General features: G+C 39.7%; 1 protein-coding gene across 9 annotated transcripts in view; it reads right to left on the bottom strand.

Annotated features, from left to right (window-relative positions):
• Nucleotides 1–14,540, bottom strand: part of lyst (lysosomal trafficking regulator) — a 64,249-nt gene that overhangs the window by 45,392 nt on the left and 4,317 nt on the right. For 7 of the 9 annotated variants that reach the window (XM_028602842.1, XM_028602848.1, XM_028602849.1 and 4 more), the window contains exons 1-3: nt 8,676–8,759; nt 8,273–8,376; nt 6,011–6,099 (exon numbers count right to left, since the gene is read on the bottom strand). In XM_028602842.1, the coding sequence (XP_028458643.1) occupies nt 6,011–6,099; nt 8,273–8,376; nt 8,676–8,697 (215 nt within the window). In that variant the 5' untranslated portion in view covers nt 8,698–8,759. Of the gene's footprint in view, nt 1–6,010; nt 6,100–8,272; nt 8,377–8,675; nt 8,760–11,718; nt 11,869–14,540 lie in introns of those variants that run through there. The other 2 variants (XM_028602851.1, XM_028602847.1) reach the window with 2 other exon arrangements.

Below are 14,540 nucleotides of genomic sequence, written 5' to 3'. Positions count from 1 at the left end.
AAGTATTTCTGATTCTGATTGTTTTTGTTGTTTACCAGCAATTGACTGGTCAAATAAGTTATTGTTCTTACATTCTAAATCAAATATTTAAATCTGACAATGTGGCCTTAGCAATAAACAAGCCATTCCGTATCAGAAAACCCCCAAACGATACCAATCCCTATTACTGAGATATCGCGTTCTAGAGAATGGTATGGACAGACCCAAATCATAATACCTCCGGCCACAGCTGTCACCAGCATAGATGGATAAACAAACAGTTTACAAAAACAGTTTAGTGATGATTATGCGCAAGTTTGTTTGGAGTTTTATCTGTTTTGTGCTAATTAAGTTTAAAATCACATTAGTCATTATCTTAGGTTCAATGTAATGGAACTAAGATACAAGTACAGTAAGATACAAGAAAAAAATCCAAAGCCAAAACACCCTCAAAAAGCCTAAGATAACAACTTGATGACATCTAAACAATCAGGTTATTCGAAAGCCCATCTCAATAAGCAAAACCAACTATTGTTCCTTTGTAGAATGCCTCCAAGCTAGTATGCTAATCTGCCACAACCACATGTTCCACCAAATGTAACTGACAATAAGCAGTAGGTCTCAACATAAAACACACACCTCACATTTCTCTCTATTCACCGTTGAAGATACACACCCCTTTAGAACAGACCCAATTACACTTAGTGTTCACTTTTACAAATTCACATTTCTGCCGTTAAGGTGCTGCTCTGACCCAAACATACCTACCCCAAAATAATAATATAATACGTAGAGGAGTGCTAGGTTAATATAATCTTCAAGAAGTATTTACTTGTTAAGCCTCTGTAATATACATAGTCATTCTCATCTTACCAAATGTAACTGGGCCAAACTGTTTCCTTCCAGTCATCTTGTGTTTTCTCCAAGCATGACTGTACCTCTGCTGGCTGTATCTGCATACCTCCTCACACGACTGCTGACTTAATTTTCTGTTCTGGAGCACAAATTCCATTAAATTGGAATTTCAAATGGAAGCTTTCCAGATTCGCAGCAGATCAGCGTATCACATGAAAGCATGTGATGTCACATGGCAAGGGGACTGGCCTTGGGAATACTGACAAGCCCCCAGTGCCCTGTAGAAGACCTCGGTAATTGACCATCATTCACAGTAACAGCCTTTGTATTCTGCACTGCAACAACTGTTTGGGAATTTTTTTTAAAATGAACAAACAGGCCTACTAGGAACAACTAGCAAAAGTGCCAAATAAGGACTAGTTAGGCTTGATGAAGCATAAAGTACTCTATATTATAGATGAAACCCACAGTGTACTCTATTCTATTATTTCTAATTCTATTCTTGTCTCTTATCAAGATTACAAGTTTCCAAAAAGTACTTAATCTGTCAACAGTAATTCCATAAACATGTGTACAAAATTATGCACAAACCATGTTTTTATTACATTTGACGTTAACTCTATAGTTTAATTTATTGCAGCTGTATATATAGTTATTGAGTAAGCATAATTGAGGCCACAAGGTGTCCAAACCAAATTGGCTAAATGCATCATGTTTTCACTATTTTAAAAGAGATCATTTTTCTGGACATTTCCTAATTATACTTCTATGACACCAGAACCACAACACAATACTTCAGTACAGAATATAACTTTGGCTTTACAACTTTTCCTCTGTGTACAATTAACTTTGAGACCGGCAGATAGACACTGTGCACATTATAGACGTGGCACAAGAGCTGAAAAAGATCTAAATAAAGTCCAGATTTCTGGTTCTTCTGGTTCTTCTTCTTCTTCTATATGTAATGTTGCATACATTTGATGTAGTGAGATTGCAAACAAACAAACAAACAAACAAACAAACATTCTTATTAATATCTGGATATTTCGACCTGCCATGTCTTTTACTGAATTGTCCTCTGAAACAACTATGCAGTTACAGTGTGTCACTACAAAGTATTTAGTGACACACTGTAAACTCAGGTAAAATTCAAGATCAGCACGATAATTCATCTTTAAGGCCTTTTTATGGTTGTGCGTCGAATCAACTGCGTAGCCCCGCAGACCCCTCTGCCTCTACGCCGGACCCTACGCCGTAGCCTGACGTGCACCTCTCGAAAAATGTACACACGTAACAGTGACGCACGTCGCTTGGCAGCGTTCCATTTCCCCCCCCGACTCATTTCCTGGTTGTCCTTCTCCATAAACAACATGAAATCAAGGAGAGGGTTAACCTTTCCTGCTAAAGATGTCTCACCTTGGTCAGAAAGAACAGGGGAGACACTTTGTTTCTCTCACTATGACTCTAGAGTCGCTACTCGCTCCGAAGCTAATCGCTGTCACTTTCGCACTTCTCCCTCACTCTAACACACACACACACACACACACACACACACACACACACACACACACACACACACACACACACACACACACACACACACACACACACACACACACACACACACACACACACACACACACACACACACACACACACACACACACACACACACACACGCTCTGCGTGGAGTCACCGCAGGACCATAAAACGGCTTTTAGTCTGGGTGAAACATGTCTATCCACTGAATGGAGCAATTTAGGCCACAGGTCACTCTCAAAAAGGCTAAACAGCTGACATATTGACAGTTAAGGCTGTATCGCCAAGAAATTTATGAAAATTCAATAGTGATGATTCCAATAAAGAAAAATACTCCACAAATATTAAAGTTTATCAATGTTTTAAACCCCACAACGTCTCCAGGCAGCACTGCCTGGAAGGCACTAGGATTAGGCAATGGTTAAGGTTAGGGTTAGTTGCCTTGAAGTCAATGGTCGCAGCGCTGCCTGGAAGGAGACATGGAGGCTTAAATCCCCATTGAGCAATATTAAAACACCATCCTCTCAGTCATTCATATCATTCCCACAAGACCGTGATTAGAGACTTAGGGACTGTTCATTATTTATTTCAGACCCTCCCTTCACCAGCAATACATTTTTGATGACCCTTCAAAATGATTGGGGAAAAAAGGGATGACCCTCCCCAACAATTTATTGATGCCTTCTGCACTGGTTTGCGCTTGGCAAAGATATACAGATGCCCATTGTTTTTCTACAGCCATGACATACGAGACTAAACCTCTGCATTCTCATCTTACGCATCACCCTCCTCTGTTATGGTGTGGTGGCCATTTCAGTAGATTTACTCACTAACGTTGTTGTGGAAACACAATAAGCATGGAAACTAAATGCACACTTCATGCATTACTGCATTACTTCAAATACTAAGTTACTCATCTAGTAAACTAGTATTCACATGAAATAAAACCATAAAACACTGAGACCATTCAACACAGCATGCTGGGTAATAAGACATTCAACACTGGTTGCTATGGAATCGTCACTAGGCTTCCTCAGTCATTGTATATTTTAGCATAGGTAAAGCCGCCGAAGCTGAACATTATCCAAAACTCCATTTCTCAGCCGAGCGTCAATTTGGGAGCTTGCATGCTACCACTCCTTCCTTCTCAAGTGCCTTGAAAAGGCTGTCGTATGCACAATTTCACAAATAATCATCGGGACCGAAAATATACACTTCTCTCCTTTACTTGCTTTCAAATTTTGCATTTCCCCATCTGGCCAGTTATTGTGATGAGTTATTTACATGGTGGAGGCTTTATTTAGCTCTGCCCCTGTTGATGTAATTAAAAGTAAAGACATACTGTTTTAATTTGGTCATAGCAAAAAGTTTTCTAAAGAGATTAAAAGAAAGACACTTAAGCAGTGGAAAATATTCAGATATTGTCTGGGTTAAACTTAGGTTTCTGCTGTGTACAATGCACTGTCCGTAGTGTCAAGAGCTATAATGATGTTGTTGAGGCAAACATGGTTTATCCACATGATTAACCGCATCAATATATCTGGTTCTACTGCAAACAATGAGAAATTAAGAGTGTGCATGCACAAGATGTATACTTTGAGGACTTTTATTCACTGTGCATTGTTTATTACTCCTTTTTATCAATTTAAAAGGACAATTATGGCGCAAAACGAACCTAGGGGTTATTAACTGATGTGTACCTAGTCTGTCGCTCTCTGGGACATGTTTTCATGCTAATCGAATGAGTTTGGAGCTTTGACAAAGCTACCGCGGACCGCTGGTTAGCTTACAATGCTAGTTATATGGGGCATAGGGACACTCAAATTGGAAACCAGTCATGACTAGTCGAAAAACGAGCCCTGTGCTAATTCCTATACTGTCTATGGAGATTCCACGTTGCATGGCGTTCGACTAGTCATGACTGGTTTCCAAGATGGCTCCCGCAAGTAAACATGAACGCGACTGTCTTTATAATCTATCTTTTTTAATAAACTATCTGTACACTTACAATGTTGTCAATGCTTCGGTTCACATTTAGGGACCCTAGATATGCTAACGTTAACGTGTGGTGATATTTCAAGCCTTTTTAGTGATATTAGATAACGACTTAATTTGAGTGTCTCTATGCCCCATATAACTAGCATTGTAAGCTAACCAGCGGTCCGCGGTAGCTTCGTCAAAGCTCCAAACTCATTCGATTAGCATGAAAACATGTCACAGAGAGCGACAGAGTAAGTACACATCAGTTAATAACCCATAGGTTCGTTTTGCGCTGGAATTGTCCTTTAAATCTGTCACTCAGGACTGCGATGTGGTGGGAATGACAATGACAATTGAATACATCATGATAACACATGATTGAAATTGAATGTTTTTTGTAATTAATATCAATAATAGCAAGTGTGAAGCTAACCTGTCATGTTCTTCCTGCATGCTGAAAGCCATCTCATCTTCAGGGTATTAAGTAACTTACAAACTGACAATTTTAAGGAAACTACAACTATAACATCATACATTTGACTTGAGGATTCTATGACAAACCCAGTGATCCATTTCTACAGCATCTGTTAGCTAAGCGCTTAATTATTGCAAAAATTATAACATAAATAAATGGAACATTCAATGGTTGATCTAAAAGAGTGAAACATTAAACTGCCTTAAGCTTGTATTTAAACAAGGACATTATATTTCAGCCATTTTAACCAAAACCCCATTCAAACTCATCACTTTTCAGCTGAGGGAACACATAGCTCATGAATGCTAATGCACTTGATAAATTCTAGGTAGCACTTATCAACACTGAACAGAATACAAACAAGAGGCACTTGGGGTGCAAAATATCTACAATTTCCCTCATTAATATGTAAATATATACAGCAAGGTACTTCAAAAAGCTAATGCACCATGATTACATAATGTCTGCAACTTCTACTATATCAGTGGGGGACACACTGTCAGATAATTTCTTCTATTTCTCTTAAAAATGACAATAGTACCAATAGTGTAATAAATCAGGTTTCTTCTATTCATGCAGCATGGAGAGACGATCTGGTTTGATGTTCTTGATGTTTCTTCTGAGTACCTTGCTTTATATACAGTATCATCAAGTAAACAAAAGGATAACAGTCTCTGAGGCCTTCCTGAGACCAAAGGCCATGTTAATGTACCTAGACAGTAGCCCTTCAATGTTAAAACCTCAGGACAATGTTTGCCTCAGGACAATGTTTCTTTGATGTTAAACTCTTATCCTATCCTTCCATCAGGACAATGACCCTAGATCTTACCTCTCAGTTGATTGTCAGCAGACCCTAATCTGACACCTAGAATCATGAGCTCCACCAGAGTACAAAAACCTAAAATGGTATATTTCCCACAATACAAATGATAAAAATAAATCTGTACTTCTATAGTGATTATGCAGTAGTTTCATTGGTAAAGACCATAGTAAATGCATACATGTCTGCAGGTACTGTTTGACTACTATACCACAGATGAAGTTGAAAATGTTGTCATTGAGGTGTTGATTTACCACCATGTACTCTTTGAGGATGCACAATTACATAATATAGCAAGGTGTTACCCACTCTTAGTGAGACAAAATCTCCATCAAGGTACAGTTGAAGATGTTAAGACCTACCAGAATTTCAGTGCATCTTTGCTGTTTTTGGGGTGATGCTGCACATAGTGGAAGAGACAGAGGAAATTCTCCAGACCCTGAAGGCTGACCTGATGAGAGACAGATAAAAAAAAAAAAAGAAAAAAGAATAGGAACATGAATCAAACCCAGATTATTACTTGCACTCACATGAAGAGTAACTGAAATGAAAAACAGCACTACACAATAACCGTAACCTTTCAAATGATAACCAATTTTTGGCAATACTCTCAATGATTTAATGTTTTGTAATCGTTATAGATAATGGTACCACCAATTATATTGTGATGTAACAGCCACTAACAAATAAAGTTAGACTTGACCAATGTCGTGTAGTGGAACTATTGCTCTAATATTGAATTATCAGGTCAGATCCCATGCTAAAAAGTCAGTAATTTTATTTCTCCTTTCTAACATCCCAATACAAAAGCACTGGAACCACAAAGTACCCCTTTGTACTTACACTCACGTTTTCATTAAATGACACACTACTAATTTTAGATATTGCATTTTTATCTGTGAACAAACTTCCCCCTATTCATGTTCAATACAAAGGCTCATTGCTCTGAACAATAGTCTGGTGGACAGCACATTTTACAATTTCAAATCACAATCAGCAAAAAAGAATAGCACTGGAGAATCCCTGAATCTGGGAAAACAAATATGAATATAAGCTTAGCCTCATCAAAGTCAGAGCGTTACAATAAAGCGATCAAAAAAAAGAATCTTTCACAACCACAGTTGGCAAGACAATTGAGGACTTTGTTAAAAGTGAGACAAGCCTTCTGACCGCTTTTAACTGCATTACCATTCCATGGGTAGTGTGTTAATATTTAATATTAAGCCGGCGTCCTGCCTTCCCTTACACCACACCGGAGCTAGCTTTACCCCCCTGTTAATCTGACACCATTGACTGGATTCAGGCAACGCTGATCCGTGACTGATGTGGCTGCACTGGATGTCTGGGTCACAAAGCCAAAGAATAGACACCACACAGTACCAATCACATTACACACAGTTTGACCTACAATGCCATTAACGGTATACTGATAGGATGGGGGAAAAAGAAACATCTGTACATAAGATTAACAAAAATTTGAGGGATTATTGTAATAAATGGATGGATACAGAGGAGAAGTCTGTGGGTTCACTATACATCTGTTAAACTGGTGCGCTTAGTTAATAGTATGCAAACTCTTTTCAAATAGCAACATATGTCAAATTTGTTGCCTTTTAAATGCCACATTGCTTGTAAGAAAATATCTGTAACGTAGTAACAGGCAAACCAGCTTTAAAAAAGGACATATTTTCTTTTTAAATAAATGCTGTGTGATGGTTCAAATTCATGCCAATGTGCAGCATTGGCCAATGGCTGCAACAGTGGCCAGGCTAAATCAGTCAACCTAGTGGAAACACTGAAAACATAACTTTTGTTTATTGACAAGAAACACTCCGCAGAGCACCTGCTCTTACTTTGAAGTATGCATCAAACCAAAACTTGCACTCAATTTTACAGGTGGCCTATAACCAGTACTAGCCAAAGATTATATCAACAAATATCAAAAAAAAAAAAAAAAAAAAAAACTATAATAATTTTTTTTCTTCCAATTTGTGTACTTGCACCAGCATTAGTTTGCACCCGTGGCTTCCCCACAAAAAAATTAAACTGGCAGTTAACTCCAAACTAATTTGGATGCAGTGATATATCATAGTGACACCACAGCAAATCATTTAGCAGCATTGACACAGATTTCTACATAGACTCAATTCTGGAATCAAAAAGCAGAAAGTGACAAAAACTGAAAGTAATTGATGTAAAACAGCCTTTTAAAAGAGTAAATATGGCATCATTTACAGTTCTACAATTCTGTTTTCGGTTTATTCTTTACATATGCATATCTGGCTATGCATATCCGTGAAACTGATTTACTCACTCTCCATGACTAAAACACAGGAGGGAAACTTTTAAAAATCGGTTATTCATGTGTCACGGCGGAGGACAGGGACAAGGCTACTGTTCTGGCAAAATCCAGCTCTGCTGTATAGTTACGTGGTGAGTCAACTTCCAACCTGTGTCACAACTGTCAGAGCAAGTTTTTAGTTACATACTGTAGTATCACTATGAATGGGATTAAAAGAGATGTAACCGGCAAATAAGCAATTTAGGCTTAAAGATGAACACATTATGTCCAAGTGTCAATTTTAAGTTGCCAGTGATGATGGTGCAGAGATGACCACACTCACCACGGTCAAGGATGGGCAGAGAGGGTGACACTTCAACAGCTGAGGCAACAACCCACCCAAGCAGGGAGAGGATGGGTGGGTAGGGGTCACTGCACACCAGGGGGCTGGACAACATCACACAGGGGAAACAGAAACAGGGAAGAGAAAGAAATGCATGGATCATGAGAGAGACAGGAGAGGACAGAGGTAAAACATGAAAGCTGACAAGAACATAAAAAAGGTGAATGAAATAACTGCAGCAACAGATGACAGCAAAGATAAACAGGGGGAGGGGGGGGACAACTGGCAGTAAATCAAAGCTTCGAGGTTGCCAAAACTGCTATTAGTTAAAAAAAAAAAAAAAGCTCTGCAGCTATGCACTCAACTATTAAAAGTTAATCTCCCAAAATGACTTGATTTGTACCTGTTGTGGTCGTATTCCTCATATGGGAAAGGGAAACAGTGGTTCACGATAACACTAATTTCCCAGCAACGGGGTTGTTTTTTCCACCGAGGCTCTAATCCAATATTACAAAGCTCGGCACAAACCAGCCAGGGTGATTTGATAATGGAGAGACTGCCAATACTGATTAATACAGCTTGGAGGGGAAATCAACTGTTCACAAAGCCCCAAGAACACATTTCTGTAAACAAAAAGAAAGCGGAAAATTTATTTGCTACAAGAATACACACTTAAAGGGGTGATGCAATGATTATATAGGGTATTTCACACTGTTCCTTAAGGTCTCAGAATAGGGTATGTAACATTGGTTGGGCTGAAAATGGCCCGGGTGCTGTTCTATGGGCCCTAATGCAACCCTGTGAAAAAGCCCTAGAATGAACGAGAGGTTTTCTCCCTTATATGGAATGCTCATGAATATTTAGATGAGCTGTGCACTGATTGGTTGGTTCACTCACACACAGGTTGACACACGCACACACACACACACACACACACAGAGTTTGTCTGCTATTTCATTACTAAATTCACTGCTGAGACTTTTTTATGCGAGAAATCAACTATGTAGAGCTCAAATATGGGCTGTTTTACGAAAATTGATGGCTAATGGTTGGAGTTCAGAAGCTCCACAGTCTGACGTGACAGCTGGCCGGTGCCTGCCGGGGTCGCTGCATTGCCGGTCAGCCTGTCCACCTTCACAGACCCCGCTGTCAGCTGGCTGGAGCTCCGTCACGGCCGGCAGCCCACGGTGCTCCATACCCAGCGCAAAGTCACCGTTTCTGGGTTAACTAGACTACCAACTGCCGCTGCCCTGACGGATACTGTCCCCTGTTTGTATACTTAAGTCTCTATTATATTTTTCTTTTGTCAGAGGGTGGCTTTACATGACGAATACATGTTTAAATACTGAAAGCCTTTTAGGTTTCCCTAATTGCTCGGACATGGTGGCTGTGACCTGTGTCTATTACACTGCCTTTACCCAACATAGCAATCATGGGAGACCTAGTCATGGGAGTCTGATGGCTGAGTCACCCACACGGGTACAGACTTTCCTCTCAACTCTCTTTGGATAATTGGGTAGACTACAACTTGGCAGAAGCAGTGAAAGCAATGTGATCCTGTCCTCGTGAGAGAGGACGTGGGGCGTTGGTTATGTAATGTTTTTCTTTTCCGGTTTGAAATCCCTACTGATCTAATTTGACATTTGGGTGATGAGCATCATGAGGAGCCCCTAACGTTCCGTATTTCCTCACAAACTACAGTCAGAGAGCAGAGCCGCATCACACAACACCACAATTACCCCCCCCCCCATTAAGACACAACAAAATGTCAAGAGGCTACCATCAAAAAGCTTGTTTGGTTTTTTGTCCGTGTCAGATACACACACTCACAAACCATGACCTTTATTTGAACATAGCCACTGTGTAGGAAATGAATATGTGTCACTTTCGGTTTCATTGTTTTCATTACAGGGAGATAGCGTGCAAGCTGGTGTTGGTCATAAATTATGATCCAAACACCCTCTTTTGGCCTTCCTCTCCCCTGCAGGACTGAGAGAGAGGCTGTTTTCGAGAAAGAGATCTGACTCGATAACATGCCACTGAGTGGAAAAAGCTAAGACTTTTGGTTAGACTCTGACTCAACCCAGAGCTAGAGACATGAATTATTCATCCATTCAGCCAGTCATTTGGAACAGCCCTGCAGACCAGAGCCAATAGAAGTTGAGACCAAGGACGGAACAATAAATGCAGATGTGAAATGAGTCGTGTGGTCAATCAGCAAGCCTAAGGATGCAACTTCACTAAAGACATTTTACTCAAAGAGCAAGGTCATGGTGAATTCACAAAAAAAAAAAAAAAAAGTGTAGGAGTATTATTGGCAAATTACTGTGGGAGTAAATGAAACAGCTTCATCACATTAATAGGTTGCCAAATATGTTTAAAATCAGTAGGCCTGCAGTAGAAGTTCTAGTATATGTTTTTTTCAGGACTGAAACTTATATAACTGTACATGTTTGACATAGTAGTAAGACTACGACTTGTTTGAGTTAAGAAGTTATGAAAGAGGACTTTTATGATGTGAAACTTCCCACTCACTTGAGGTTAGGCATTACTAACCCTGAAAAAGGTGAAACAGCTCCCATCTGGTTGGTTTTTCAGTTTTAGGTCACTTTAGAATTTACTATCTGAAAAGGTCCCACAATTCTCCAAAAATGCCCTGAAGTAGTGATTCTCAACTGCTAAGACAGGTAATGCTGTACTGTACTTCCATCATTGTTTTGCTGAAAAATGATGCTGCCTTAAGGCTATACATAAGACAATTCATATTAGAACAATCCTCACTGACATACTTTATGCAGATAGAGGCAGTTTGTTGGATATATACTAGTCAAAGTCAAAACATTTTTCCATTTTACTAGACTGCTGTTTGAAAATAACAAGAGAGACCCATTAATGTTACAATTATTTGTTCTTAGTTGCTCTGATGTGGAATATGATCCATACACATTAATCGCTTTAGATATCTAGAGCATATATACATATTACAGCTGACCTTAATGCCACACTAACTGTACAAAACATAATGTCTCTGATAATACATTCATGGAAATAATGTACACAGCACAGTCTTTTACCAAAGGATCACAGAAATAAAGTATGGTGCATCTCACATTGTTCAGTCCTTTACTCCTTCTTTAGTATTCACTCCATTTCGCCTTATGCTTTGCTCGACAAGTTTAATCTTCTTAAGACAAGGATTCAGGGCTTTACCGCAGAAGGAATGTAAAGCACAGAACTGAGCTTAGAAAGCTAATGACAAGTATTGCGGGTGGAATATGTTACCGGGGTTGTCCTGCTTCCGAAAATCCCTGTTTAATCAGCTTTGCAAGTACAGTATCTGTTGTTAGACATTAGGGACAATGTACAGACAATGGACATTTACTTTACAGCCACCAGGATTATAAACATCAACGTTAAGAGTAGCTACAGTACAGAACAATACTTACAAGATGAGTCTAATGTCTTTTCAAATGCAGGGTCATCCATTACGCAAAAGATTCAACCAGAGTTAACATTAGTAGCCAAAGATTGCAACTGACTGAATTTAAAGTCATGCACCAGTGAAGCAGAGCCAGCAAAGATTACAATTATCTGGAGTCCGTTGGTTCCAGAAGACTAGAAAAGTGAAGTGTTCCAAACACCACACTTCAGTATTTTGAAACATCCTGTTAGCTCACAATGAAACTAAACAATCCACAAGCAACAAAACCTGGTGTCTTGCTTGGCTCCTGGCCAGGTAACCATTCTCCTAATTGACTATGCTCATTAAGATTCACAGAGATTGGGCAGAAAGAGTCTCCACAGATACATTGATGCAAGTGTGCCCAAGGCAAATTGCCTTTGTACTGAACACACTAATATGGTAGTCGTGGCTCCATAAAAGAAAGCCATTCCAAAGAATGGAGAGAAATGCTTAATGTAAAAATTCCCATTATACTGAAGCTATAATGTATACACTAACTTAAAGTAAATGCTACAGATTAAATACGAAAAAAAAAGTTTTATTATAGTGGATTCTACGGTGGCTAGCCAGGGCAAACACGCAGCAAGGCCCAAAACACTTCCATTAGTAGAAACGTGCTGCAAATACAGAAACAACGCAAAAGCAAAAAACACAAACTCCAAAAACACATGCAACAGAAAAACACAGCATATCCAGTCAACACAACGGAAGTTCTCCAGGCCATCCAAATTTACAACATGATGCAAATGGCGGATGACGTTGCAGGGAGATTACATTTATTAAGGACTTGACTTTCCCTCTCGCCTTTGTAAAACAGCAAATAAAATATTTAACTATTAAATGTATGAGCAGTAGTAATCAGGATTATGAAAGTGTATTTGTTCCACAACGGATAGCAAGTGGCGCAGCGTGACATTTTCACTAGCTGTGGATACAGCTCTATAGACAGCTCTGTGGCAGTTTTTGTACTTTGAAAACATGAATATTTTTAAAGTATTTTATTGTGATGTTATTATCATATTGTCGGTGATGTGTCAGTGTCTTTGTTCAGGTGCTGTGCACAGATCTGACACCCCTCCCAGTCTACTTCATCCCCGGCTCTCAGGAGCTCCATGCATTCCGTGGCCAAATTGCCAAAAAATGGAGTCTTCTAAACCAGTGGTTCCCAACCTTTTTTCCTTGGCGCCCCCCCTACTCATGTCTAAGAAAAGCTGAGCCCCCCCCAAAACAAAAGTTGAGGTAACTCTCCAGATAGAGCCTTACTTTCTTTTTTGATACAGAGGAGTTATCAGCACGGTTAAGATTCTCTTCCATGTTTCATTTATAAAATAGTGATGCCGTGGCGGCAGGAAAAACGAGGATACAACAAAATACTTTTGTATACATTATATATTGTAGTGTATTATCACAATTTGTTTAACATGTGCAAATATATATATTTTTTTTCCTCAACCTCAAACCAGATAAAGACTTGCGCCCCCCCTGTGATCTTTGCCGCCCCCCCTGGGGGTGCCCGGACCCCAGGTTGGGAACCACTGTTCTAAACGGTAGTACGCATACCATAACAATGGGTGACGTCACTGCTGCTACATCCGTTATTGTTATAGTCTATGGGCCGGATGAAAGTGGGTGCAGACAAAGAGGCACTTATAGGGCAATGAGGTCAACAATAGATTATGGTTGTACATTAAATGCAACAGCAGCAAAAACATCACTGCAAAAAGTGGATCGACTACAGTATAAAGCATTATGTTTATGTATAGGAGCTATTGTCAACCCCCGTTAATGCAGTAGGTTAATAGAAGCAGGAGTTAAGAAAAGAAACTTGCACATTTGCATTTAATTCTGCATCGTTTCTGTATTTGCAGCACTTTTCTGTTGCAAGTGTTTTTGGTGTTTTTTACTTTGCATCGTTTCTGTATTTGCAGAACGTTTCTCCTAATGGAAGTGTCTTGGGCCGTTGTAGTGCATTTGCCCTGGTCAGCCACCGTGGGATTCTGTAAAGTAAATGCTCAATGGCGTTTTAAGCCCCCAACGTCAACTTCAAGGCAGCGCTGCGACCGTCGACTTCAAGGCACCTAACCCTAACCATTGCCCAATCCTAGTGCCTAACAGGAAGTGTTGCCTGGAAGGCGACGTTGGGGGCTTAAAACACCAAACATCCAGGCATCCCAGTTCTGTTGTTGTCCTTGGTCATTGTGCTGTGAATAGGTAAAAGAAGTACCAGCAAGAGATTGATCCTGAGATCATGATAGAAATGCAGATGAAAAGTGAGATGAGAGACAAGAATGCAAAAGATAAAAAAGGGGGGGTCGGGGGGGTCAAAGAAAAAGAGGCTGCAGCAGTAGTAGCTTCACACTTTCTTTGTGGTATCTTATTGATTACTGCAGTAGAAACTGTGTTTTAACCCTCCATATTTCAATGTAAAGTGTGATCACACAATTTGGAAAAAGAGCAGGAGGGCAAAGTCTTGCTGTCTGGTGGGCGTTAAAACAAGGGCCTTTTCAGTTATTGGACAGTTTCCATGATCACTTAATCATGTTTACCTCTATACTGAATGCAATGACTAGCAGATGCCACAGATGGTAGCAAGGTACAGTATATACTTTGGCACTGATAGGACTGGCAGAAAATATAATGTGCAAGCTGTACAACAGCATATGTGAGTGCTATAGCCTGTCACTGTATGTCCCTGTCAGATTCAATCAGGAGGGAAAGTTACGGTATCAGCGAACTAGAGAGTACAGCTGTGGTTCACTTAACCATCTTGAAAAACCATACTACAGGCTTTCTCATTAGCTTTAA

The sequence above is a fragment of the Perca flavescens genome, chromosome 17 (assembly GCF_004354835.1).
Source record: "Perca flavescens isolate YP-PL-M2 chromosome 17, PFLA_1.0, whole genome shotgun sequence".
Taxonomy (NCBI): Eukaryota; Metazoa; Chordata; class Actinopteri; order Perciformes; family Percidae; genus Perca; species Perca flavescens.
The sequence above is the reverse complement of the archived record's forward strand: the minus strand, read 5'-3'. Positions and strand labels throughout refer to the sequence as shown.